This window comes from Trachypithecus francoisi, unplaced genomic scaffold (genome assembly GCF_009764315.1).
Source record: "Trachypithecus francoisi isolate TF-2019V2 unplaced genomic scaffold, Tfra_2.0 Lachesis_group13, whole genome shotgun sequence".
NCBI lineage: Eukaryota > Metazoa > Chordata > Mammalia > Primates > Cercopithecidae > Trachypithecus > Trachypithecus francoisi.
Genome location: NW_022681458.1, coordinates 41,030,973 through 41,055,706, shown reverse-complemented (window position 1 = coordinate 41,055,706; position 24,734 = coordinate 41,030,973). Strand labels below are relative to the sequence as shown.

At 40.4% G+C, this 24,734-nt stretch overlaps 1 protein-coding gene across 2 annotated transcripts in view; it reads left to right on the top strand.

Moving 5' to 3' along the window:
* Window positions 1–24,734, top strand: part of LOC117095242 (aldehyde oxidase 1) — an 88,834-nt gene that overhangs the window by 8,740 nt on the left and 55,360 nt on the right. For both annotated transcript variants that reach the window (XM_033232030.1, XM_033232031.1), the window contains exons 3-16: window positions 700–796; window positions 4,534–4,642; window positions 6,789–6,915; window positions 9,389–9,450; window positions 10,359–10,448; window positions 11,105–11,185; window positions 11,786–11,930; window positions 12,582–12,674; window positions 16,003–16,154; window positions 16,352–16,445; window positions 18,398–18,507; window positions 19,657–19,841; window positions 20,622–20,784; window positions 23,096–23,188. In XM_033232030.1, the coding sequence (XP_033087921.1) occupies window positions 700–796; window positions 4,534–4,642; window positions 6,789–6,915; window positions 9,389–9,450; window positions 10,359–10,448; window positions 11,105–11,185; window positions 11,786–11,930; window positions 12,582–12,674; window positions 16,003–16,154; window positions 16,352–16,445; window positions 18,398–18,507; window positions 19,657–19,841; window positions 20,622–20,784; window positions 23,096–23,188 (1,601 nt within the window). The remainder of the gene's footprint in view (window positions 1–699; window positions 797–4,533; window positions 4,643–6,788; window positions 6,916–9,388; window positions 9,451–10,358; window positions 10,449–11,104; window positions 11,186–11,785; window positions 11,931–12,581; window positions 12,675–16,002; window positions 16,155–16,351; window positions 16,446–18,397; window positions 18,508–19,656; window positions 19,842–20,621; window positions 20,785–23,095; window positions 23,189–24,734) is intronic.

Genomic DNA, 24,734 nt, shown 5'->3' with positions numbered 1-24,734 from the left:
AATAGAAAGAAGTAGTGAGCAAAGAAAGAAGCAGCAGCCCTCTGCTTTTAAGGACACTCTTCTCCTGGAAGTCATACACAACACTTATAATTACATCCTATTAGCCAGCACTGTTAATGACCCCACCTAGTCACAGAGGAGGCTGGGAAAGTCTATTTTTTACTCTGGGAAGCCATATGTGTGTGGCTAACAATTGGGGTTTCTATTTCTGAGGAATAATGAGAGAAGAGATATTAGGGAACAGATGGCAGTTTTTGCCACTGAAAGGCAGAGAAATACAAAAACATGGCTAACATGACATGAATATTCCAAGAATTATCTACTATTTAATATTTTGCTCTGTGTCATCAAAGACAGAGATAAGGATGAGAATAAATGTGCAATGTGTTCATACCTTCAAATACTCAAGCCCTTACATATATAGACTCTTCTTTTCAGTTTGGCCCTATTTTTGGCAACCCGAGGTCCAGTTGTTTTCAAAGGGAGGATACAAGATATAGCACCCAAAGAGAAATCAAGAATTTACAAGATTATTATAGCTGCTATAATAGTAATTATGACATAAACATATTATTTGATGAATATGTATTGAACTTAACTAACATTTAAGAGTCTGTGATGTTACTATCTCCTAGTGGCAGGGCTATTCTAGAAAGAGAATTACATAACACATATGATCTTTAACTATACCTCTTCCAGTTCGACTCACGGGAACTAAGTATGGCTGTGGAGGAGGAGGCTGTGGTGCTTGTACAGTGATGATATCACGATATAACCCCATCACCAACAGGATAAGGTACCATGCAGCAAAGTCCGGATATGGTTGAAATTTTTATAATTTTGAACTTTGTTATATTCCTTCATTTGGTAAATATATTTTGAGTACCTACCATGTGAAAAGAACTGGCCACTGGGGGTACAATGATGAACAAGACAGACACGGTCCCAGGAATATGGATGTGTTGAGAGAAAAATGTACCATCAGTGAGGATAACATATGGTCAAAGAATTCCCCATCAAAGCCAGGCACAGTGGCACACATTTCTAGCTACTTGGGAGGCTGTCAAGAGGATTGTTGAGTTTGAGTCCAGCCTGGGCAACATAGCAAGACCTTGTCTCTAAGAAAAAAAAAATCCCCTGTCAAAAGTTGAATAGCTGCCTAATTGCCTGTCTGGGGAGGAAAGGCAGGGCTGAAATTGCAGGGGAGGATAATGCCATCATCACATTCATATATTACTCTTCCAGCCCCTAACTTACCTCCTTCCTCCCATCTGGTGCTTTCTCCACACATCAGCCAGAGTGACCTGCTTTAATTATCATCAGACCAAGTTATTCTCATACTGAAAAGCCCCCAATGACTTCCCATTATGTTTAATATCTGTTTATGTTTGGTATTTATCCTTCTTCACATTTTCCAAGTTTCTTGGATCTGTGTGTTGATGTCTTCTGGAAACTTCTCAAGGCATTATCTCTTCAAATATTTACTCTGTGCCACACACTCTTCCCTCTGTTCTTCTGAGACTCCAATTATGCTAATGTTAGACCCTTTTACATCATTTCACAGATCTCACTTGAAGGCTAAGGATCTGAGCACTGGTGAGGTTTCATATGTCTGCTGTGTTCCATACCAAACTACCTGCTGTCTGAACTCTGAGAGGTTCCTCCCTGCTTTACAGCCTGGTTGTCAGCTTTTTAGTTCACGAGGGATTTCTCTTTGCTTACCTATCTCACCTTCCATACTTTGGGAGATCTATTGCAGCCATGCTGCTCTGTCTTTAGCCTCTACGAAGTGGCGACTACCCTATACTCTGTGAAGTGTGAGTACGTAGAGTTTCAGTTCTCCTCTCTCTCCCCCAGCCTTCTTTGTTTAAGGACCAGTATGCTTGGAAAGTTTCTTTTAGCTCTGCTTCCCTGCCTATTTTTGGGGAACTACCCCTGGAACTCAGTGATCTCTGGTGGGGAAGAGATTGGAGAGAATGCAGCCCAGCTTTATGTTTCAATCTGTTGTTACCAGCCCACATGCAGCCATCCAAAGTTTGTTGGAAGTTGGTCTGGTTTCTCCTTATCCCTGTTTAAGGCAGGTTCCTTTTCCTCCTTCAACTTCAGGAAGAGAATAATTGTATCTCAGGGATGAGAACAACTGTATCTTCTCTCTTATGAAGAGATTGTCACAACGGAGTTTAGTTTATTTATTTATTAAGTTTTGCTCATAAAGTTTCTTTGTGTACTCAGCATCTGATGAGCTTTGAAAATATGTGATTATGTTCCTCGTATGGTTTACTTTGGTTTTTAGAATGAGAGTGCCAGTCTCTTAGAACTTTCTACCTCTAAACTGAAAGCTCGCTTGCCTTTGAATCAGTATTCAAACTCTGTACCTTTGCTATCAAGCCTTTACCATTACCTACCTGGCCTCTGCCTGTCTCTCTAACAATGAGTAACACCACTCCCCTTGCCTTCACTATGTTCCTGCCTCACTGGACTTTTTTCTGTCCCTCTTCCTTTTCTTAAACATCCCACACTTATTCCTGCCTCAAGGCCTGAGTATTTTGTTCCACTGCCTTTCATGTCTGGCCCCTTTAAATCATTCAGATTTTACAAAAATGTTGCATTCTCAGTCGTCCCCAATCACCTACTAAATAGCTGTGCTCCCACTCACCTTCACAATTCTCTATTGTGTTAGCCTATATTAATGTATTCATAGCACTTCTCGACATTTCAATTAATGTATTTTTGTGTGTACTGTCCATGTACATATGTGCTGTCTTCTTTCAGCTAGAACACACACTGTACAAGGGCAGAGATTTTATCTGTCTTGTTCACCAGTGATTTTAGCAGTGAATTTTAAATTTCCAATGTGGAACTCTGCCTGGCACATAGGAGGCACTCAATAAATATTTGCACTTATTTATAAATGAATAATATCCTTTCAGTCTTTCTTTTGTGTGTATACATATGGAAGCATACTGTACATACTGTTTAAAAACCTGTATATTTTGTTAATTTCTCTTTAATATCTTATAATAATAAATTCATTAATGGCTGTGTGTGTTCCATCCTTTGGGCGTACCAAAACCACCCCCCAAATACTGTCCACTTAGATTACTTTTAGTTTTTATTAGCATGAGCAATGCATCAATTAACACTCCTATAGATATATTCATGTTTATGTCTATGATTATTTCCTTATGATATATCCATAGAGGTGGAATAGCAGTGTAAAAGAGAGTGTGCATTTTAAAGTGTTTTTTTATGTCTTCCTGTGAAATATCTCTCAGCAGTTCTCAGGGAGAACTCAATTTCCATTCTTACAAACAGTACGAGTCTCATCTTCCCAAACTGTTGGTACTAATGGATATTATAAATATTAAAAATATTTATTATTTTCTTTGACAAAAATTGTGTTTCTCATTGCTTGAGTCTCTTGATTTTTAAGGTTGAATACTTGTTTCATGTGTTTATTGGCCATTTATAGTTCTCTTTGGTGAATGAGAACATTTAGGAGACATTGTGAGTTGGACATTTTCTAGCAGTGGTTCTGTCGGATTGAGGAGTTCTGGATCCCACACCCTGTTTCTTCTTCTGAAGCTTGGTATCAATTTTACTTTATTGCTCAACCAACCCCTGGCCTAGCATCTATCTGGAAGATGGAATGAACTCTAGGTGGGTGTGTTCCCAGACAGATGAGGTCTGGCTGCTTGTTCTTGTGGTCTAAAAACAAGAAGCAGACAGACTGGGAAAGAAGAGAGTGTGTTTCTGCAATCAGTTATAGGGAGAAGGTCGAAGTAACTCACCAGACCAACTAAACGTTACCAGATTTTTCCTAGTGCTTATATGCATTCAGTGTACCTACAAGCCGAAAGCCAAAATGTTTCACTCTATCTAATCTTTAACTAGGGCCTGGGGTCTAGACAATTACTTCAGAGCCTTGGAAGAATTACTTCATCTAAAGTGGATCCTGGTACAAGGTGTACAAGGTGTATAAGAATGTCTCCATTATTTTAATGGAACTCTTAAGTTCTGAGGAAGCCCAGGTAGGCTCTTAATGGCCTTGTTTTTACATTCTGGCCTTTGTACTAAGGCACCAGTTTCTCCAGTTCTTTAATGTTGAACTTATGCATTCATCAGCATGACAGTGAGGTGTTGGTGAAGGCTGGCTTCTCTGGTTGCTAATGGAGACCTGGCCTGCCATAGGTGGGTGGTTACCTGTGACTAGAGAATGTCAACCCCTCATTCGAGCAAAAACCATCAAAGTTGTAACAGTTTTTGATAAGTAGACACCATTCTGGAATTAGAATTAGGAGGCCTAATTTTAATCCTGCCTCTGACACTCTGGCTGTGACCCTGAGTAAATCACTCTGATCCTCAGATTTCACTTCTATAAAATGAGCCTGGGCTAAGGAGGAAATGTATGTGTAAAACCTGGAGACATTATACAAAAACCTGCCACAGTGGAGAAGCTCAATAAATGCCTGGCCCCTTTCCCACTGGATGTGACATAATTTGTAATTTGTGCTTTTCTTTTGCATTCTGAAGGCATCACCCAGCCAATGCCTGTCTGATTCCCATCTGTTCTCTGTATGGTACTGCCGTCACCACAGTAGAAGGCATAGGAAGCACCCACACCAGAATTCATCCTGTTCAGGTGAGGATGTGCCTCTTCCTTATAGGGTTTCTGTGCTTTAGAAACCTCATGACATTGAGCCCCTGAGATTAAGAGAGTGGAACAGCCTGGGGCCTGCTGCCTTGGCCAGTCCAACAGATACAACCTAGCTGGGAACAAAAGCGAAGGCTGGCGTATTGGGATATGTGAGTGTCTTTAACTAACTTCTTGGAAAGATGCTTTTGGAAGGCTGGAACACTTTTTCTTCTCTAAGAATGCCCTGACATTTGTGGGTTTGTTTTCTGTGTTCTAATGAGATGGGACCTGTCTATTTGACGTCTTCTAAACTCATAAAGAAGCAAAAGCCAGGCACAGTGGCTCACACCTGGAATCCCAACACTTTGGGAGGCCAAGGCAGGTGGATTGCTTGAGCCCAGGAGTTTGAGACCAGCTTAGGCAACATGGAGAAACATATCTCTACAAAAGTACAAAAATTAGCCGGGTGTGGTGGTGAGCACCTGCAGTCCTAGCTACTCAGGGGTGCTGAGGTGAGAGAATCACTTGAGCCTGGGAGGTTGAGGCTGCAGTAAACCATGACTGCACCCTGTACTTCAGCCTGGGTGACTGAGTGAGACCCTGTCGTAAGAAAGAGAAGGAGAGAAAGGGAGAGACGAGGGAGGGAAGGAAGAAAGGAAGGGATGGAAGGAAAGAAATAATGAAGGAAGAAAGAGAAAGAAGAGCCATGTGCATTGAGGGATATAATTTTATTTTATTTTTTAAATAAAGTGGAAAATAACATCATCTTAAGGCTGAGTGAAAATCTCAGCTACCAAAAAGCTTTGTTATACTTAGAGCTTGTTTGGAAGACAGATGATAGGAGTTGCCAGTAAGTTTTTTGGCTTTTCTCCTAAAGAAGCACCTTGTTAGAGTTTTAGCCTCAAGTAAAAAAGCATCTTCAGACACCTGACTCTTTATGTATATATTGTCCGTAAGAATGCCATTTCTAGCTGGGCGCAGTGGCTCATACCTATAATCCCAGCACTTTGGGAGGCTGAGGTGGGCGGATCACAAGGTCAAGAGATCGAGACCATCCTGGCCAACATGGTGAAACCTTGTCTCTACTAAAACTACAAAAATTAGCTGGGCGTGGTGGTGTGTACCTGTAGTCCCCAGCTACTCAGGAGGCTGAAACAGGAGAATCACTTGAACCCGGGAGGTGGAGGTTGCAGTGAGCCAAGGTCGTGCCACTGCACTCCAGCATGGCAACAGAGTGAGACTCCGTCGCAAAAAAAAAAAAAAAGAAAAGAAAAGGAAAAAAAAACACAAACAAGCCATTTTTACTTGTTTTTATCGAAGTTAATGAAGATCAAATGTGAGGAAAGATAGAAGAAGGAAAAGATAGCAGCAACATAGAAAATGACCCAAGTTCAAATTTTCTAGATTTGAAGGAATCTTGGATTCTATTTATTTGAAAGATCATTACCTCGAGGGAGAGAATTTTGCCTGGATCATGATAAATATAATTAACTAGAGGAGGAGAATTCTGCCTGGATGCCCATGTGAGACCTGATCATAAACAGGCATACAATACCCTTTCATTTCCTTATTGAGGTGGAACTCCCATTGTTACAATGTTACCAGAAGACAGCTTCCAAAATCGACTTGAACCTTAGAAGTTAGACTCCAAAGCAAAAATGCTGGAGGGAGGGAAAGGTAATAAAAGCATTTTATTTTATTTTTCATTTTTTTTCACTTCTCAACTTGAGTGTAATTTGGTTTATTTCTCTGAAGGATTTCCTTTATCTCAGTAATTCACAACTACAACTGCACATTGAAACCAACCATCTGAGAATCTTTAAAAGATGTATGGCTGTGCCCCATTCCCAGAGACTCTGTCAGTTGGTTTGTGGTGCTGTGTGGGGCTTGAAATCTTAATACTCTCCTGGTGATTCTCAAAAGTGGCAACCACTGCTTTAATTGAAGCTCAAAAGCAGATGAGGCCCAACCTCGCAACAACCCAGCCCTCGGGAGGGAGGCGCCTGGGATGAGAAGGGCTCTCAGGGGACTCTACTGCAATCTTAACACGCAGACAAATCACCTGGGGATCTTGCTAGAATGCAGGCTCCAATTCACTAGGCCTGGGATGGGGCCCAAGATTCTGCATTTCTAACCCTTCCTGTGCTTCCAGGAGAGGATCGCCAAGTGTCACGGCACCCAGTGTGGCTTCTGCACACCCGGGATGGTGATGTCCATCTACACGCTGCTCAGGAACCACCCGGAGCCCACTCTGGATCAGTTGACTGATGCCCTTGGTGGTAGGTTATATGAGCATGCTTTTATTTTTTTAATATTTATTTATTTATTTACTCATTCATTTACTTAGAGACAGAATCTCACTCTGTTGCCCAGGCTGGAGTGCAGTGGCACGATCTTGGCTCCACTGCAACCTCTGCCTCCCAGATTCAAGCGATTCTCGTGCCTCAGCCTCCCTGCAGGCTTTTATTTTTTCACGATGATGATAATAACAACAGCTAATATTGGATACCTTTCATGTGCCACACACTGCATTAAATACTATTTGAAGATTATCTCGTTTGATCCTCACAAAAAATTTATAAGACAGATACTATTGTTATCTCCATTTCATAAATAGAGAAACTGAGGTTTGGGGAGAGTGATTTGTTCAAAGTTACATCCCCAATAAGTGAAAGAGCTGGTTTGTTCAAATCAGGATTCAAATCAGACCCACACATTGCATTTGGCTGATGTATTTCTGAAGTCTCTTTTGTTTTTATAACCATTAAAAAGCCAGTTATTCATCAGCCCTTGGGAATAGTCCTGTTATCCCTACGTGCTGCTCGGTCACCACTCTCCCTACTGGGTGAGTGGGTGCTTTCAGGACCATATTCAGCATCAGAGGGCTGGTGATGGATACAGAATAAAGTCAGAGACAGAGATCTTGATACTTACTGCAAAGAACTGTCTCTATCCACCCTAGAGCGTTTTTGTCAAGTTCAGGAGCTCAGGGTGCATGTGGTGGAGGGATATCCTCATCAACAAGATTCTAAACAAGTTTTTTAAGTGATGCCCTCTCAAGTCCTATTTCTGGTGAAGTTCTCCATGGCTGCATTTGTCTTTGTCTCAGGCCTCCTGAAGACCTCCTTTCTCTGCTAGAGAAAATGAGCCTAAAGCTCATGTAGAAAGGAGAGACATTGCTCATAAACTGTCTTCTGCCTGATTTCCTGTAGATCTTACCATGAATTTGATTTCATGGCTGTTTATGATGTAAAAAAGTGATAAGGGGTTCTCAGATTTCAGGGTTCTTAGATCATACATGAGAATTTGTGGGTAATGAAGATTCCTGGGACCCACCCCTAGAGAGTTTGACTCGGTAATATTGTTTTTTAAATAAGACTTCAGATTTAGGGGTGGAGGAGGAACACCGGACCACACTGTGAGAGAAACGCTGGCCTAATGATTTATTATAAATATATAATGTGCCCAACTGCTTTCACAGTTCAATAACTACTTTTGCTGCCGTATAATAACTTTGATCTTTCTATCGGCTGAAGCTTAGAGTGCTTTTTTTTTTTCTTTTGTCACAGTAAGTGTTAAAAATCAGGAGTTTTTTTTCCTTAGAAAAAGAAGTATAGCTTGCCATTTGCAACAACATGAATGAACCTGGAGGACATTCTGCTGAGTGAAATAAGCCAGGCACAGAAGAACAAATACTACATGATCCCACTTATATGAGGAATCTAAAGTAGTCAAACTCATAGAAGCAGAGAATAGAATGGTGGTTACCAGGGCCTGGGGAACAGGAAAACAAAGATGTATTAGTCAAAGGTAAAATGTTTCAGTTATGCAAAATGAGTAAGTCCTAGAGGTACTGTACAGCATAATGCTTATAGTTAACACTGCATTGTATACTCAAACATTTGCTAAAAGGTCAGATGTTATAGTAATCACAAAATAAATGAATAAATAAATGGTGGGAGGGAACTTAGAGGTGATAGATATGTTTATAACATTGACTTTGGTGATGGTTTCATAGGTGTAAGACTTATCTCCAAATTTACCAAGTTGTGCTGCTTTTTGTATGTCAATAACAGCTCAATGAAATGGATTTTACTTTAAAAAAAAAAATTAGGCTGGCCGAGCACCGTGGCTCATGCCTGTAATCCCAACATTTTGGGAGGCCGAGGTGGGTGGATCACCTGAGGTCAGGAATTTTGAGACCAGCCTGGCCAACATGGTGAAACCCCATCTCTACTATCAATACAAAAATTAGCCTGACCTGGTGGCGCACACCTGTAGTCCCAGCTACTCAGGAGGCTGAGGCAGGAGAATTGCTTGAACCCAAGAGGTGGAAGCTGCAGCCAGCTGAGACTGCACCACTGCACCTGCAGCCTGGGTGACAGAATGAAACCCTGTCTCAAAAAAATAAATAAATAAATTATTTTAAAAATAAGGCTTAGCTCTTGAATGTGACTGTAGAGCAAGTTTTTGGCTTGAAATTACTGTGTTGTTTGAGCACCTGTCACAAGCAGAAGGCATAACAACTTTACAGGAGAAAGTACAAATACCTGAACTTTTAAAATTTGCCTCAAGATTCTTAACGAAATATCCCAAGTTGCTGTTGAAAAAATCTGACTTTGTAGATTAGGTGGCCTAAAATGGCAAACAGAGCTTTCCTCTGTGATAGAGTCCTTATTTCCATCACACTCCTGGTAGACTGTGTCTCTATCTGGGTCACTTGGCTAACAGAGCTGTGTTTTTCTCCTTCAGGTAACCTGTGCCGTTGCACTGGATACAGGCCCATAATTGATGCATGCAAGACTTTCTGTGAAGTAAGTGGAAAGGACCACGTGTTTGAGTATGCTTTCCCCAGTGAAACGAAATGGTAGGAGTTGTCAGTGATTAGAGGGGCAGCATCGTGCTAATACGTGGTTATTTCTTATCTCCAGGTTTCTAGCTGCTATTTGTTATTTGATCTTGAGCAGGGCACTTACCCTCATTCATGGAGCTTGCCTTGGTGGTCACATAATGAACACCTGAGCGTTTTGACACACTGGCTGTGTGTCATTGCTTCCAGGAGGTCTTTCCTGACCTCTTTGCCTGGGTCAGGTACCCTGGCCTGGTGTTCCTATAGCCCTCTGCGAACATACGATGGGTATACGCATGTCCTGTCACAGCCTTGGTCACAATGTTGTGCAACTGATCATTTGCTATCCCATCTCTTCTCCAGACTGTGGGCTGCTTCACAGTAGAGGCTGTATGTCTCCAGGTCCAGTCACCACACAGTCACTGAGTAGCTACTCAATATTTGTTGAATGAATAAATGAACAAACAAAGTTGCAATGAAGGATATAAGATTGCCCTTTGGAAGCTAAACAATGAATTCAGTATATCATAGATAAGAACAGTGATGATAATAACAATACCTATTAATATTATTAATATTTAAAATAATAATATTAACTAATCATTGTTAATATTTACTATTTAATGCTATGTGCCACACTTAGTTATAAGATCTTTATGTCTTTTAACTTATTAATCACTGCTATTCAAAATTTCCTATAAGCTGGGGTTTTTCATTAAAGTCGGTTTGAATATGTTTAAGTACAAATGGCTCTCTCTCATGGCATCTAACGACATTGATTCGGCATTACGTTTCAACTGGTAGTCACCTGCTTTATTTACTACTTAGTAGAATCAACAATAAATTCCTAGTGATTTGTTTTTTGTCCACTAGACTTCGGGCTGCTGTCAAAGTAAAGAAAATGGAGTTTGCTGTTTGGATCAAGGAATCGATGGATTGCCAGAATTTGAGGAAGGAAGTAAGGTCAGTGAAATATAAAGCTTTTATAAGGCTTTCTCAGGACATGAACAGGAGCCAACATACTCTTAGGAAGAATAAATGGCTACCCAAGTTGACTAATTTGTGGTATGTCAACATTTGCCCTCTCCCATGCTCACTCCATCACTATAAAAAAAATTATATCATAGCAACTTTGTCCTCATTCCAGATATTATTCCCATTTAAATACAGTTATCTACAGGAGGGAAAACATGTTGGTTCCTTAGTGTCTCTTAGCTTTTAAAAGCATTTTTTCAAGTTATTTTTCAAGGGTCAGAAGTAAAGTGGAGATGTCATGAAAATGAAAGAACAAGTAGAGCAAGCAGATTCAGGAGAGGTTCAGGGAGCCGTTCTTGTTCCAGCTGTCTGCTGCTGCTGCCTCCTCTTCTACTGTCCCCAGACTCCAAAGACAACGTGCAGGGAGTTGAGGCCTCCAGAGGCCCGTTGGCATCAGCACTGAGTTACTGATGACCAGGTTTGTGTTAGAGCCCTTGGTCTGGAGCTCAGGGATTGTGGCTGACTAGTGGACTTTTTTGTTGGTTTGCTGTATCTGACCATGTGTCTATATCTTTTGACCTTATTCCACAAAGGATTTTAAAGTTGCTCGATAACGGTAATTTCTGATACGTTCTCTTTTTAAGACAAGTCCAAAACTCTTTGCAGAAGAGGAGTTTCTGCCATTGGATCCAACCCAGGAACTGATATTCCCTCCTGAGCTAATGGTAGGTAAAGCAATGCTGAGCTCATCCTAGAAGAATTCATGGTGAAATATCGGGAAGGATATTTGTTTATGGGTTCTCTCAAAAGCTGATTAGCAAATAAGTAAGGCCTCTCTGTCATCCTTATCTCAAGGTCTAAAGAATATGGACTGAGGAAGAGGAGGAGGAATGGGGCTGGGGTCACCATGGGGGACAGCTGAGTTGACTGTAAGGAGCAGCAGATAGCATCTATGAAATCATGAAATCGCAGTGTGTATAGGTGTAGACGTGTTTCCTACTTTCACTTTTGCTGAAGTTTATTCCTCCATAGAATGATTTAACAAGATTCAGCATGTTACTATATTTGCAAACATTAAAATGATGTTCTTTGAAGCATAAGAGCAGCAAAGGGAGACAGACCAAGCAGTTCCCGGGAGTAAAGAACCATTGTACTTTTATTCTGAATTCTAATTCCTTGTAAAGCTCTACTTTTAGGTCACTTTGTGCTTTATTTTTTAGAAGATAGGTATTTTCTCCTTCCGTTTCTACAGTGCTAATGGTTGAGTGGAAACAGGTGGAAATGGCACCATTGGGTACCTTGAATCCGTGTTGCTTTTTCAATAGATAATGGCTGAGAAACAACCGCAAAGGACCAGGGTGTTTGGCAGTGAGAGAATGATGTGGTTTTCCCCCGTGACCCTGAAGGAACTGCTGGAATTTAAATTCAAGTATCCCCAGGCCCCTGTCATCATGGGAAACACCTCTGTGGGTATGTAGAACCCCAGGGATTTCTTATAGGGAAATTGAGGAAAAGGACTTGGGATGGGGCCAGAATGGGCTGGGGAAACTCCATATACATGTGTTCTCAGGAAAAGCAGTCTGAAATAGCATTTTTCATCATTTGAGCTAGACTTTCTGAGCATTGGTCAAGAGACTTTCTAACTATTATTAAGTAGATTCATCTTGCCTCTTATTGGAGCAGTATGAAGAGTTGCACCCAAGGGGCTTGCTCCATAGCAAACCAGCAGCAGCAGCTCCAGTGACAGCTGTCCTGTCTTTCCATTTGGGGACTAATCTGGACCTCGAATTTGAAATTGCTCTTTGTTTCCTCTCTCACAGTGTCTCAATAGGTATAATATGTTTTACTTAAACAACCGCTACAGGGTCTTCCTGTTGCATCCAGTGTATGTTTAGCTTGAGGAGCAGCCCCTAGAATCTTCCCAGAAATAATTCCAGAGTCTTCCAAGTTTGATGAAAATCTATCCAGCCATTCTCTCTGTATGTGATTTGGCAATAAACAGATGAATAAAAAAATATGTAATTTTTATATATTTAAAGATATTAGTTTAATAATAATTTCAAATTTAAAAGGCAGTTAATTCCTTTATTCTAGTCTTATTATGATTTTTTTATCCTTTAGGGCCTGAAGTGAAATTTAAAGGCGTCTTTCACCCAGTTATAATTTCTCCTGATAGAATTGAAGAACTGAGTGTTGTAAACCATACATATAATGGTGAGTTCTTAAGTCCCTGTTTTCTTAGTTAAGATGCATTAATCAATTTATTTACCTTGCCCAGCAAACAGAAAAAGAATGATTCCTAATTATAATACACATAGAGATTCTCTTCTTACAAGAATGATATATTTGTTGGCCACATAGATGTCTTCTTTTTAGGAATGTCTGTTCATATCCTTTGCCCACTTTTTGATGGGGCTGTTTGTTTTTTCCTTATGAATTTATTTAAGTTCCTTGCAGATTCTGGATATCAGTCCTTTGTCAATGGGTAGATTGCAAAATTTTTCTCGCATTCTGTAGGTTGCCTGTTCACTCTGATCCTAGTCTCTTTTGCTATGCATAAACTCTTTAGTTTAATTAGATCCCATTTGTCAATTTTGGCTTTTGTTGCAATTGCTTTTAGTGTTTTAGTCATGAATTCTTTGCCCATGCCTATGTCCTGAATGGTATTGCCTAGGTTTTCTTTTAGGGTATTTATGGTTTTGGGTTTTACATTTAAATCGTTAATCATCTTGAGTTGATTTTTGTATAAGGTGTAAGGAAGGGGTCCAGTTTCAGTTTTCTGCATATGGCTAGCCAGTTTTCCCAGCACCATTTATTAAATAGGGAATTCTTTCCCCAGTGCTTGTTTTTGAAGGGTTTGTAAAAGATCAGATGGTTGTAGATGTGTGGTTTTATTTCTAAGGTCTCTGTTCTGTTCCATTGGTCTATATATTTGTTTTGGTACCAGTACCATGCTGTTTTGGTTACTGTAGTCTTGTAGTATAGTTTGAAGTCAGGTCATGTGATGCATCCAGCTTTGTTCTTTTTGCTTAGGGTTGTCTTGGCTATACAGGCTCTTTTTGGTTCCATATGAAATTTAAAGTAGTTTTTCCCTAATCTGTGAAGAAAGTCAGTGGTAGCTTGGGGGGATAGCATTGAATCTATAAATTACTTTGGGCAGTATTCATGGTATTGATTCTTCCTATCCATGAGCGTGGAAGTTTTCTCCATTTGTTTGTGTCCTCTCTGATTTCTTTAAGCAGTGGTTGATAGTTCTTCCTGAAGAGGTCCTTCACATCCCTTGTAAATTGTATTTCATTCTCTTTGTAGCAATTGTGAATGGGAGTTCATTCGTGATTTGGCTCTCCGCTTGTCTATTGTTGGTGTATAGGAATGCTTGTGATTTTTGCGCATTGATTTTGTATCCTGATACTTTGCTGAATTTGCATATCAGCTTAAGGAGTTTTTGGGCTGAGACGATGGGGTTTTCTAAATATATAATCATGTCATCTGCAAACAGAGACAATTTGACTCCATCTCTTCCTATTTGAATATCTTTATTTCTTTCTGTTGCCTGATTGCACTGACCATAACTTCCAATACTGTGTTGAATAGGAGTGGTGAGAGAGGGCATCCTTATCTTATGCCAGTTTTCAAAGGGAATCCTTCCAGCTTTTGCCCATTCAGTATGATATTGGCTACAGATTTGTCACAAATAGCTCTTATTATTTTGAGATATGGTCCATCAATACCTAGTTTATTGAAAGTTTTTAACATGAGGAGATGTTGAATTTTATCAAAGGCCTTTTCTGCATCTATTGAGATAATCATGTGATTTTCATCACTGGTTCTGTTTATGTGAGGGATTACATTTATCAATTTGCATATATTGAACCAGCTTTGCATCCCTGGGATGAAGCCAACATGATCGTGGTGCATAAGCTTTTTGATGTGCTGCTCATCATCATTGATCATTAGAGAAATGCAAATCAAAACCACAGTGAGATACCATCTCATGCCAGTCAGAATGGTAATTATTAAAAAGTCAGAAAACAATAAATGCTGGCAAGGCTATGGAGAAATAGTAATGCTTTTACACTGTTGGTGGGGGTATAAGTTAGTTCAACCATTGTGGAAAACAGTGTGGCAATTCCTCAAGGATCTAGAATCAGAAATAACATTTGACCCAGCAATCCCATTACTGAGTATATACCCAAGGGATTATAAATCATTCCACTATAAAGACACATGCACACTTATGTTTATTGCAGCACTGTTTACAATAGCAAAGTCTTGGAACCAACCCAAATGCACATCAATGACAGACTGGATAAAGAAAATGTGGCAGGTACACACCATGGAATACTATGCAGGCATAAAAAAGAATGAGTTCATGTCCTTTGCAGGGACATGGATGAAGCTGGAAGCCATCATTCTCAGCAAACTAACACAAGAACAGAAAACCAAATACCACATGTTCTTACTCATAAGTGGAAGTTGAACAATGAGAACACATGGACACAGGGAGGAGAACAACACATACTGGGGCCTGTTAGTGGGTGGGGGGTAAGGGAAGGGAGAGCATTAGGACAAATACCTAATGCATGCAAGGCTTAAAACCTAGATGACAGGTTGATAGGTGCAGCAAACCACCATAGCACATGTATACCTATGTAACAAACCTGCACATTCTGCACATGTATCCCAGAACTTAAAGTAAAATAAAATAAAAAGAAAATGGGGACAGAAAGCATTAAAAAAAAAAAGAATGATAACATTCTGGAGGAAAACTCAGGGAAGAATTCTCTAAAGTTAATCTAAATACTAGTTGTCTGAATAGTTCGATTTTTACTGAAAAACTTCTGTCTGCAATATCAGAGAAATATAAAAACTATTCAATGAAGGATACAGTGCTAAGTGCTGGACAGAAGATAAAACTGGATATAACACAGTCTTTGCTCTTTAAAACCACAGTAGCAAGTTTATGTATTAAACAGCTTACAGACTGGTTTTTCTATTCCTGTGGAGGAGATTGATTTAATGGCAATGATGAGAAACAATAGAAATGTGGATTTGGAGTACAGCCTCTGAAATCTAACTCTTGACAATGGCATATATTAGCTGTCAGATCTTAGGCAAGTTACTTAACTCTCAGTTTCTTCATCTGTGAAATGGGGCTATTAATATCTCATAGGTATGTTCAGATTTAAGGAGATTATCTAAAGCATTCAACATAATACTTGATAGAGTGAGTGTTCAAAGAATTCAGCCTTCGTTACCTCCATCACCACCACTTACATCACTAGCACCACCTCTACCACTACCCCAACCTTCATCACCATCACCACACCACCCCCTTACTGCTATCCCTACCACCACCGCCTCACCACCACCTGCATTACCACCATTACCTTCAACACCATCACTACCCATCACCACCATCACCAATAAGCAGGGCAGCATGTATCCAGTGTAAAGATTCTATGTCTGTAGCTTTGGTCTAATGGACATGTTCAGGTCAGCAGTGATCACACTGTGTTATTTACAAATGACTTCATTTCAGGACTCACCCTTGGTGCTGGTCTCAGCCTAGCCCAGGTGAAGGACATTTTGGCTGATGTAGTCCAGAAGCTTCCAGAGGAGAAGACACAGACGTACCATGCTCTCCTGAAGCATTTGGGAACTCTGGCTGGGTCCCAGATCAGGAACATGGCTGTATGTATCTGATGACAGTAAACTCTGGTAGGCATCCCTTGGTGACTCTCCCTGATGAATCATGACATTTTCATTCTTTTGGAACAGACAAAAAAAAAAAAAAATTAGTTCTCCAAAGCCGTACTTAATCCTTATTTTAGCACTTGCGTTTTTATGATTATATAACTGAAATGAAAATAACTCATTATTTTAAAAAGTCTTTAGGGGGACACATCATTAGCAGGCATCCAGATTCAGATCTGAATCCCATCCTGGTTGTGGGTAACTGTACCCTCAACTTGCTATCAAAAGGTAAGTGACAGCCCTGACTTGGAGATTATTAAGCTGTTTCTCTACCCCTTTTTCTCTCTGGGGAGGCAGGAGGTCCAGTCTTGAAAATGACTTTTCCCTATAATATCACTAATTTTCTCTGCTTTTCTGGATACTGGAAATGTTGTGAGTCTTGTCTTAATAGCACAGGCTTTCTTCCCTTGTGTCTTTCTGGGGCTTTTTTCTCATACTGGTCACCCTACACTGGACATGTCTGTGTTGGTTAATGTCTGGATGTAATCTGACTATTGCTGAGAACTACATGCTATTGAGAACTGTTGGGTCCCTCTGTTGAAGACATTCTCCAGGTGGCACAGGAGTGTTGTGGCACCCACATTGTGCTTTGAGCTCATACTTAATTTATCATTGATGGAAACATACAGGTCTTTTTCAGGTGAACAATGATTGGGCCTCATTCTATATTTACTTGATTTTTGTTCTTGAAACTAAGTCCACAACATCTAATTTATTGCTTCTTCCAACTTGCTTGAAAATTATTAGGAAGTTCTAATTGGTCCTCTATAAATTTGTGGGGTTTTTGTTTCATTAAAAAATATGGACTGGTTTTCTATCATCTGCATTGTTAAATACTTACTCTTCATATCATTTAAACCACAAAGCTATCTTTTTTTTTTTCTTTTTGAAATGGAGTCTCACTCTGTCACCCAATCTGAAGTACAGTGGCACAATCTTGGCTCACTGCAACCTCCACCTCCTGGGTTCAAGCGATTCTCCTGCCTCAGCCTCCTGAGTAACTGGGACTGCAGGCATGCACCACCATGCCCAGCTAATTTTTGTGTTTTTAATAGAGACGTGGTTTCACTATGTTGGCTAGGCTGGTCTTGAACTCCTGACCTCAGGTGATCCACCCACCTCTGCCTCCCAAAGTGTTGAGATTACAGGCGTGAGCCACTGTGCTTGGTTGCAAAACTATCTTAAAGAGGAAGATTTACATTCAGGGTTTTCAATTTAAGTAACATCCCCTTAAAAAGTCATACTATGAGAAACAGGTTTTGTGATGTGAATATAGACATCAAAAGCTTCTTAGCTTTCATTATTTTGTTATAGTTTTAAACTCTTCCTAATATATTGATTAAAGAACTAAAATTCTTCAGGTGTTGGAACGAGATATAAAAAAGTAAGATAACACCTCGCTAGTATACAAATTTATTAAAGATAATTTCTTATTCATGACTGTACCTAGTGGGGTTCCTGGTTATAAACAATAAATATTTGTTGACTGACTTGATCAGAATATCAAAAGAGATATGAATATTTACTCCCTACTTGTAAAGCTTTAAGTGAATTGTGTTGTCAGGAAGAGGACTGCTAAGGTTCTATTCTACCTGAAACTCTGGGCTACTCTGTGAGATCTTTTTATCTATTTTTTAAATTTATTTTTTATTTAAAAACATTTTTTTTAGACAGAGTCTCACTTTGTCATCCAGGCTGGAGTACAGTGGCATGACCTCAGCTCACTGCAACCTCTCCCTCCCAGGTTAGAGTGATTTTCCTGCCTCAGCTTCCTGAGTAGCTGGGACTATAGGGATGCACAACCACGCCCAGCTAATTTGTTTGTATTTTTAATAGAGAAGGGGTTTTACCATGTTGGCCAGGCTGGTCTCAAACTCCTAACCTCAAATGATCCACCTGCCTCGGCCTCCCAAAATGCTAGGTTTACAGGTGTGAACCACCGTGCCCAGTCCGTGTTTTTATTGATGAGAAAGCAAGGAAAACAAAAAGAGATGGGGCCTACACCAGAAGAAGCATTGCAAGATGCATTATAGGGTAAAAGAGCTGCTAAGCATAGGAAGAGCACATGTTTCCCTGAACAAACAGTTTCCTCAGGTATTTGGTGGAATTACTTCCCAAGTTTTGGAAGTTTATTTAATAGACCTAACAGATTCCAGGGAAAGTGTCATTTCTTTCCACAGAAGGAAAACGACAGATTCCTTTAAACGAGCAGTTCCTCAGCAAGTGCCCTAATGCAGATCTTAAGCCTCAAGAAATCTTGGTCTCAGTGAACATCCCCTACTCAAGGAAGGTGAGAACATCCCACTGTCAATTTCCCAGTTCCACCTGTGATGCTGTGGTTTGTTTATTCCAGCATATGGTGGAATAAGAAAAAGGGTTAAGTGTTTATGGGGGAGATAAAGGCTCAACTTCAGGAAGTGGTATGAGATCATTATTTTAACACTTGTGAATAGTTGCGTTTTCATTGTATTACGCATGCCCCTATCATTCCTCAAATTAGGAGATTTTTTTTTTTTTAGATCAAATCTCACTCTGTTGCCCAGGCTGGAAGTGCAGCGGCATGATCTTGGCTCACTGCAACCTCTGCCTCCCAGGTTCAAGTGATTCTCCTACGTCAGCCTCCTGAGTAGCTGGGATTACAGGCACACACCACCATGCCCAGCTAATTTTTGTATTTTTAGTAGAGATGGGATTTCGCCATGTTGGCCAGGCTGGTCTCAAACTCCTGACCTCAGGTGATCCATCCGTCTCAGCCTCCCAAAATGCTGGGATTACAGGTGTGAGCCACCACTCCCAGCCTCATCTCTGCCTTTCTCGCTCTTTCTCCCCCTACCCCAAGCTCTAAAGTAACTTTCTAACAGGTTTTTGTCCCATAAGCCTTTCTCCCTAAATATGACATGAAGAGTATGCCTCTACCTATATCTTGGGGTTTGAAAAAAGCCTAAAAATACATTTGCAATAGAACTTAGTGGAAAAAACATGAGTCTTTGCATAAGATAGAATCAGGTTTGAATTCTGGTTTTAAGAACTGAACTAATTACTGAATCCTTCTGTGCCTTGGATTCCTCATCTATAAAATGGGAATAATCAAGCCTGCCTCAGAGGATGTATTAGTTTGCTAGGGCTACCATAACAAAGAACTACACACTGGGTGGCCTCAACAGCAGAGACTGATTTTTTGGAGATACTGGGGGCTACACATCTGATATCAGTGTGACACTCAACACACACATACTGTCCAGCGCATAGGTGATGCTCAACACACACAGACTGCCTGGTGCATAGGTGACACTCAACACATACAGACTGCCTGGTGCGTAGGTGACACTCAACACATACAGACTGCCTGGTGCGTAGGTGACACTCAACACATACAGACTGCCTGGTGCGTAGGTGGTGCTCAGTGTTTCTACATGTGCCACTTAACTGTTTCTTTCAGTTGGAATTTGTGTCAGCCTTCCGACAAGCCCAGCGACAGGAGAATGCACTAGCAATAGTCAATTCAGGAATGAGAGTCTTTTTTGGAGAAGGGCATGGCATTATTAGAGAGTTATCCATCTCATATGGAGGCGTTGGTCCAGCCACCATCTGTGCCAAGAATTCCTGCCAGAAACTCATTGGAAGGTAAGGCATTAGAGGTAAGGGCTCCTCTAATACTTGTCCTTAGACTCCAAGTATTAAGGGAGCCCTTTTTGTGGTGAGATGTGATTATGAGAAGAAAAGTGTTCCATACCTTTCTATTTAATGCCTGGGAATTCCAATAAGATTTTGTTATTATTTCCATATGTCTTGATTTTAGTGAATTCTGAAGTGGGAATTATATACTCTGTGTGTGTGTGTGTGTGTGTGTGAGAGAGAGAGAGAGAGAGAGAGAGAAGCCCTCTCCCAACGGTGCCAATTTGTATTCTTTATTTTGGGAGAATAATTTGCCATGATGAAAAACCAATTATGTGAGTTTGTTCTATAATAAATTGTTAAAGGCATTTGCTTGGTTCTCTATCTGTCAAAGATGGGTGATCATACCTACCTCATAGGGCAGTTGAGAGGATTAAGTGAGTAAATACATATAGGGTGCTAAAAGCAGAACTTGGCATGCAATAAATGTCCTAGTGATATAAGGGTCAGTTACTCCTGGACTATGGATTTTATATGAGTTGTCATTTATTTTTCTGGATCATTGTGTGAGTTGGGTTCTACTAATGTTCCCCCTTTCAGGTGAGGACATGGTGAGACCCAGGCTAGGTACCTTGAGAGTGGTAGGCCAATTTGAACTCAGGCTGCCTGATCTAGAGCTTGTACTCTTATTTCCTGTATTAAACTGTGGCTATTTGTCTTACCCATTAGGTGAAGATGTGGGGTAATAAACCCTGTCAGGCTAGGAGTTTTTCTCTTTGGACTTTCCAGGCACTGGAATGAAGAAATGCTGGATACAGCTTGCAGGCTTGTTCTGGAGGAAATCTCCCTTTTGGGTTCGGCACCAGGTGGAAAGGTGGAGTTCAAGAGGACTCTCATCATCAGCTTCCTCTTCAAGTTCTACCTGGAAGTGTCACAGATTTTGAAAAAGATGGTAAACAGAACTGGTTACACATTAACTTCCTTGGTACTGGGAGCTATGACAACATCCAAAGTAGAGGCAATGACTCCCTACCAAATAGCTGTAGAATAAAACAGACAATCCACTTTAGAAACACATGTACTTGCTGAGCATCCCTCAGCCTGTCTGTGGGTGGAGATGAGTTTAGGGAAGAATTGCAAGTAGAGCCAAGAGTTGGGCAAGCTTGTATTTAACACCACTCAATGATTTTGCTTCTGACCGGTAGTTTTCCTAGATTATGTTCAGAAAACTTGTTAATGATTTAAATATGTTTTCCCTCCATAGGGCATTTCTTCCTCTTGAGATATTACCTTCACATTGAGGTTGACTTCATGTGTTTAGTGTCCTTTTCCAGATTCAGTTTCATTTCCCTAGCCTGTCAGGTGACAATGGCAGCCACTGCACAAGATGATTGTGAAATGTGTCATTGTGGGAAAATGGCTTCACATGGTCCCTAGTGCTTCAGAGGAAATCCATAGTATTAGTCATACTAATAGCAGTGACAGTCCATGCATTCTTTGGCCTGATCTCTCTTAGGGCAAACAATGAAAGCTACAAGATTGTTGACTGTTGAGGACACAACTAAAAAAACAATCTCTGAATAAATCCATTAGACCCAAAGGAGACTTGAGCCTCATTGGCCTCACAAATCCCATGCTATAACCAGCTGACCAAAATAGACTAGAAGCCAAGAATAGTCTTCCTGTGGTATAGTAGTTAGTATGGTCACTTTTAATAGGAGACACAGTTCTCTCTTATCCTTGCTTTTTAGGGTATCTTCTCATTGTAGGTGGCAGCAACTAGGAACCAGAAGGGTAGTATCACATTTTTAAGAATGAAAACTTGAAGGCCGGGCGCGGTGGCTCAAGCCTGTAATCCCAGCACTTTGGGAGGCCGAGACGGGCGGATCACGAGGTCAGGAGATCGAGAACATCCTGGCTAATACGGTGAAACCCCGTCTCTACTAAAAAATACAAAAAACTAGCCGGGCGACGAGGCGGGCGCCTGTAGTCCCAGCTACTCGGGAGGCTGAGACAGGAGAATGGCGTGAACCCGGGAGGCGGAGCTTGCAGTGAGCTGAGATCCGGCCACTGCACTCCAGCCTGGGCGGCAGAGCAAGACTCCGTCTCAAAAAAAAAAAAAGAATGAAAACGTGAAATCATAGATAAGTGACATATTGTCACCAGGTAACCAATTATAGACTCCTCCAATTTGTAGCAAACTAATATAATTTCTGGGTGACTCAAGTGATATAATTTAAAACTTCTGCCTTATAGTCTTATACCCCTCCTCTCTTTAAAAATAATAGCTTTTGTTGATTTTATTTAATTTTTTTTGAGAGAGGGTCTCACTCTGTCACCCACGTTGCAGTACAGTGGTGTGATATCATAGCGCAGTGCAGCCTCAACTTCCTGGACTCAAGCAATCCTCCCACCTCAGCCTCCCAAGTAGCTGAGACCATAGTCATGCACCACCATGCCCAGCTAATTTCTTTATTTTTTTGTAAAGACAGGGTCTTACTATGTTGCCCAAGCTGGTCTTGAACTTCTGGACTCAAGCAATCCTCCTGCCTTGGCCTCCCAAAATGCTGGAATTACAGGCATGAGCCATGGCACCTAGCTGGTTTTATTTTCTATTAAAATTATGTAAATTAGAAAAATAACCAGCAGGTGTATTGTTGAAAGTCTTTCCCCCCATCCAGCTCTAGGCTGTACAATGTCCACAGTCTTGTGTAAAGAACCGAATGACTCACTTCCCTCAGTCCTGAGGAATATTCTTGCTGGGGACCAGAATCCTTCCTGCTGTGGGGCAGCAGCAGGGATACAGCCTGTGGCCCCCTTTCTACACAGCTGGAAAGCAACATGGAACAGCTTTACGCTTATTTGCAATGGTGTACTTTGATGTTTTCCTGGCTTAAGTATTTTCTTCCTTTCCATTTTATTTGCTTAGTTTCTATCTTACTTTTGGATCAGTTTGTAAGTCCTCATATCATTTAGGAGAGTATATGAGAGAATCATAAGAAACATACAGCTGGTGGAAGCCAGTTACGTACCATATCCATCTGGCTATTCATAATATCAGGAAGTATGTATGCACCTTTCAGAGTATATGTCCTTGAGTCAGGGAGCTGCTTGTATTTCTGGGGTTCTGAATAGGGCGAGTGCTTAATACATGTGAGACTTCAGAGTAGAGATGCTTGCTAAGACTCATGCTAGCTTCCCTTCCAAAATCATTTTGGTACATTCAAACCATTTAAAATATCTGCAATGGTTCTACTTTTCAGGACCCAGTTCACTATCCTAGCCTTGCAGACAAGTATGAAAGTGCTTTAGAAGATCTTCATTCCAAACATCACTACAGTACATTAAAGTACCAGGTGAGTGGTATTTTTGTTTTTCAGAATTCACAGTCTGGGCTATAGTGCTTTGACCTGGGCATTCCCACTGTCTCTCCATGAAACTCAAGCTCTGTAAGTCCAAGCTCCACTTCTGGTAAACTCATAGTCTCCTTTAGGCGTAATTAAAATTCCAAAATCAGTGAAGAATTGTGATTAAAGACAAATCTAGCAGTGGTAATATTAAAGAAGAATGTTGATTTGGTTCTTAAAGGTCACGTGCTCTGCACTGCGGCCTTGTACCACAGACACACATGAGCTGGCCACCTTGTCACGTGTTTCCTGCTCTGGGCACTGCAGGCATCAGAGTCCAATAAAGCCAGGCTCTTCGGCAGGGCCATGGGCTGCTTTGCTTTCATTTTCAGAGGAAAAGACACAGCCCCTGGAGGTTGATGAAAATGCAATAATGCTTTTAAGAAGAACTGCTGATTTGTTTAGCGTGAATGTGAAGATATTTCGCTCCCTTAGTCCCTATTCTCCTAGTGATTTTTCTGTGAGTTACATTTTAGAATTGAGGCAAACGTAAGTACTAAGAACTTTTTGTAAGCTCTCCTAATGAAGGCTGACTATTAGAAAACAGAATTCCTAACTCTCAAATGGCATTTTCTGCCACCTCATAAAAATATTGCCTGAAGTCACCCTGTTGGTAAAGTGGATACAATGTGGTGTGTTTTTCCTTGAAATTATTGTCAGGAAACTTGACCTTGAGAGTTTTAATAAGTCAAGAACATGAAAAGGCTTTTTAAAGCATTTGTTCACTGAATCTAATGTTGGATTTAGTTGTAAAAGCTTATAATATGTCATAATGAACACTGAAGCTGGTGTGTATTCCTTGAGGTTTTCGGTTCAATATGTTTAAAAGTTAAAATGCACCAAACTCCATTGAAAATGATCATTTTTGAAAGTTAAAAACAGCTGCCATCTCCCCTGGTGTTCTTTTCAAATATGATAGTTGAACCCTTTGGCTTATAAATACCCTAATATTTCTTAAACAATGGAATAAATTTCAGAAAGAAGCAACAGCAAATTAGTAGATATCGAAATCATCCAAAGAAAAAGGAAAATTTTCACATAGTGCATGATCTTGAATGAGAGTTTATCATTGATTGCAAAACAAAGTTTTAGATACAAAGTGTCTGCCAGATAGGTGAGTTTTGCTTTTGTTTTGCCCGTGGTTTTTCACACACACATACAAATATCCGCATTGCTAGAGCAACGTCAGCACTCACGAAGAGCATTTTCCCCTAAATCAGTTCATTTGTTTTGAAAGCATTTTGACACAGCTTCAAAAGATCACCAGTTTGAGGTGGCAACATTCTTCCTTCCATAGTATCTTTAGCCAAATACTAAGCGGAAGCAGGTAATGGAGGACAGCCTCTTTTACCAGTAGATTTATCATGACTGACTGCAAAAAAAAAAAAAAAAAAGAAAGAAAGAAAGAAAGAAAGAAAAGTATGATATCTTTGACTATAGGACAAAGACATTTTTGGAATTTTTCCTCAGTTTTTTGGCAGGCCTCATACAACAT